Below are 2,998 nucleotides of genomic sequence, written 5' to 3'. Positions count from 1 at the left end.
TAAAACACAATCACAGTACTGTATTCTTTGCCGACGTCCATTGTCTGTCTTCTCTTCGAGGGAACAGTGCCTTGCCTAGCCAGCCAGCTAACCAGCCAGCCAGCCAGTCAACCAGCCTTTTTGTCGTCAGCCACCCTGCCAGTCAGCAAGCCAGTCAACCAGCCTTTTTGTCGTCAGCCACCCTGCCAGTCAGCAAGCCAGTCAGCAAGCCAGTCAGCCTGCCAATCGGCCTCCAAGCCATATAGCCATCCATCCCGCCAGTCAGCTAGAAGAAAGCTAGACGACTATCATCCGTCCATCCATCCATCCATCCATCCATCCATCGTCAAATCATACATCATCAGTATCGATCCATAAGAGAGTCCATCTTCCATCAATCATCCAGCTGCATTGTTCATAACTATCATCCAACGAACATCAGTCATAAACATCGCAACACACACTCACTCATACACACTATCAATTATTCAATCAATTAACCAGTTATTCAGCCAATCCTTCACTCATTTAATCGTTCACTCAATCATTCAGTCAATCAACCAGTCATTCAGCAATCATTCATTCACTTAAGTATTCAATCACTCAATCATTCAATCAGGCATTCAGTTCATCCATCTACTCATTTATCGTCCATCCATCATCCATCCATCAGTAGTCACATATACCATCAATAATCATCATCAGTCAGTCAGTTAAGCTACCTGTCGGTCATTCATTCAGCCAATTGGTCAATCATTCAGTAAGATAATCATTCATTCATTAAATCCATCATCATTTTTATTCAGTCATTCACTCATTCACTCACTCGGCCAATCAATCATTCAATTTTCTTTCAACTATTTAATCATTCACTTAACATCTGTCCATTAGCAACTGCAACAAATTCATCTAATCGCGTCTACCAACTCTATTGAGGACACAGTACCCAGATAACAGGGACTGAATCATTTGCTTCGAAACCTCTGAACTCATTTTTCGAATACTGTTTTGGGGGCGAGTGTACTGTGCGTGCAAGAAGACCAATTTTCACGTCTTTTAATCTGCATGCACATCACTCTTCAGGGAACACAAATCAATACATAGTGAAAGTTGAAATGTGGTGTACGATTGTGTGGTGGTGGTGGTGGTGGTCGTCGTCGTGGTGTGTAGATAAGAGGGCGCGGTTCGGGATGGCAGGCTCATTACGTGTCTGGGAGGCTGGCTCATTGCAGGCTGTATCTGTCTGTGTCTTTATCCGTTTATCTCTCTGTGGTCCTGCGCGCCTCTCTGCCTCACCCGCCACTCACTAGCCATCCACTCATCGCTGGTAAGTCTTGAGAGTGTGGCGCCGTGCTGGTGTGGCTGACGGTGTTAGTGTGGTGCTGGTGTGGCTGACGGTGTTAGTGTGGTGCTGGTGTGCCTCAGGGTATTGATGATTCTTCCGTTTTATTCCTAATCTGATGAAATGTCTGTAGTATATTCAGTTCTGCCTCTTAAATCTTAATTCCCTATTGACTGTTACTCACTGTACAGATGAAGACCCGATTTACCAGACTCTTTTCACTCCACTTTAACTTAACACTGCCATTTCTCCATCGTGAATGCTAAGAAACGAAAACTGTTCAGATAAATGACAATAATAGGACTTGTTCGGAGGTTTTAGCTTACTGAAGACATTATTATGCCTGAAAATGAGGACTGAAAGAAATTAAAGACGCTAGGAAAAATGGAGAAATGTAAGGATTTCATAAGAATAGAGGTTATGTACTAACGCAGTAAAAAAAAAAAAAAACATGAATTAGATTACAAACCATTACTCTAGTGAAACTATAAAAAACTACAACTGTTTAAGAATTAAGAAAATATAAGGGTAAACAACTGACCTCAACTGGGTGTCAGCACAAATGGATGACCTCTGTAATGCGCTTGGCCGAGTCTGACCGCGCCAGCACGGTAGGGGGCATGGTATAATAGTAAGGGAAGAATAAACTGAGTAATAAAAAAGATGATGGCAGTAATTTTATACAATTTTCACTATTGTAAAGCCTAATGTGAGTACTATATGTTAAGTATTTAAAATATCCATGTGCTTTCACGGTGCGCAGGGAGGGGAGATGGCGATACAAGGATTGTTGTATAAAAAAACCCGAAAGGCTGATCGTGTGCTTTTTGTGTTACTGCGGAAGGAAGGGCTGTCGCCTTAGCTGAGCACACTGGTACCAGCGCTACCACCGTGGGTAACTGGGTCCGTCGCTGTAGCAGGATGGGCCACCTGCGTTTCCCTCCAGTCTGGACCAAATACCATCCTGAGATGACGAAGTGTGTCTCTATTCATTACCTTTTGCAGATGCAACAGATCCTTCGCATGAATTACTACACATGGGATCAAACATTTTACATACGGCTCATACTCTGTGCACGATATCCTTATTTCCAACAACTTACAGAAGGAAAACAAGGAATAATAATAAGACCTGTGAACTAGGCTAACTGAAAGTTTCAACTTTTTTCGTGGTTATAAATGTCATCATGAAAGCTGTTCACTTTGGGTGCACCATTTGTCTTCCTAACTTTAACTCAGTTTCGTAGACAGTCGACGGTCCTGAAAGAATATAGAAGGATGCTTGGAAAAGTTCGACAGTATTGAAAGAATGTATAATGAGGCATGAACGGTAGGAATGGTGAAATAGGTGGGATGGAGCGGTTGACCAGTAGGGTATACAGTAGACTTCCCGCTGAAGAGGATGGGAATGGTATGCCTTAATGTACGGTTTCGCCAGGAGGGTCATGATAATAGCCGCAGAGAAATTGATCCAGAAGTATTCATGTCAAGTAAAAAAAAAAAAAAAGTGTTTGTGTGTGTGTGTGTGTGTGTGTGTGTGTGTGTGTGTGTGTAAGCTATGAGTATTACATATTAGAATTAGCATGAGTAATAATGATCCAGGTAAGTGATGAAGCGAATAATCCCATGCATTTCAGGATTAAGTTCATCTGGCCATCTGACGGGTACTGGGGTCAG

General features: G+C 42.5%; 1 protein-coding gene across 1 annotated transcript in view; it reads left to right on the top strand.

The window, feature by feature from the left end:
- Nucleotides 1–2,914: 2,914 nt before the first annotated feature.
- Nucleotides 2,915–2,998, top strand: part of LOC145402587 (glutamate receptor ionotropic, kainate 2-like) — a 13,240-nt gene continuing 13,156 nt past the window's right edge. The window contains exon 1 of the mRNA XM_080274584.1: nt 2,915–2,923. Coding sequence (XP_080130710.1) covers nt 2,915–2,923 — 9 coding nt within the window. The remainder of the gene's footprint in view (nt 2,924–2,998) is intronic.

The sequence above is a fragment of the Coenobita brevimanus genome, chromosome 58, assembly GCF_032717465.1.
Source record: "Coenobita brevimanus isolate Jiangsu-jjx chromosome 58, ASM3271746v2, whole genome shotgun sequence".
In the NCBI taxonomy this organism is placed as follows: domain Eukaryota; kingdom Metazoa; phylum Arthropoda; class Malacostraca; order Decapoda; family Coenobitidae; genus Coenobita; species Coenobita brevimanus.
Note: the sequence above shows the minus strand (reverse complement) of the source record. Positions and strands in the feature narration are given on the sequence as shown.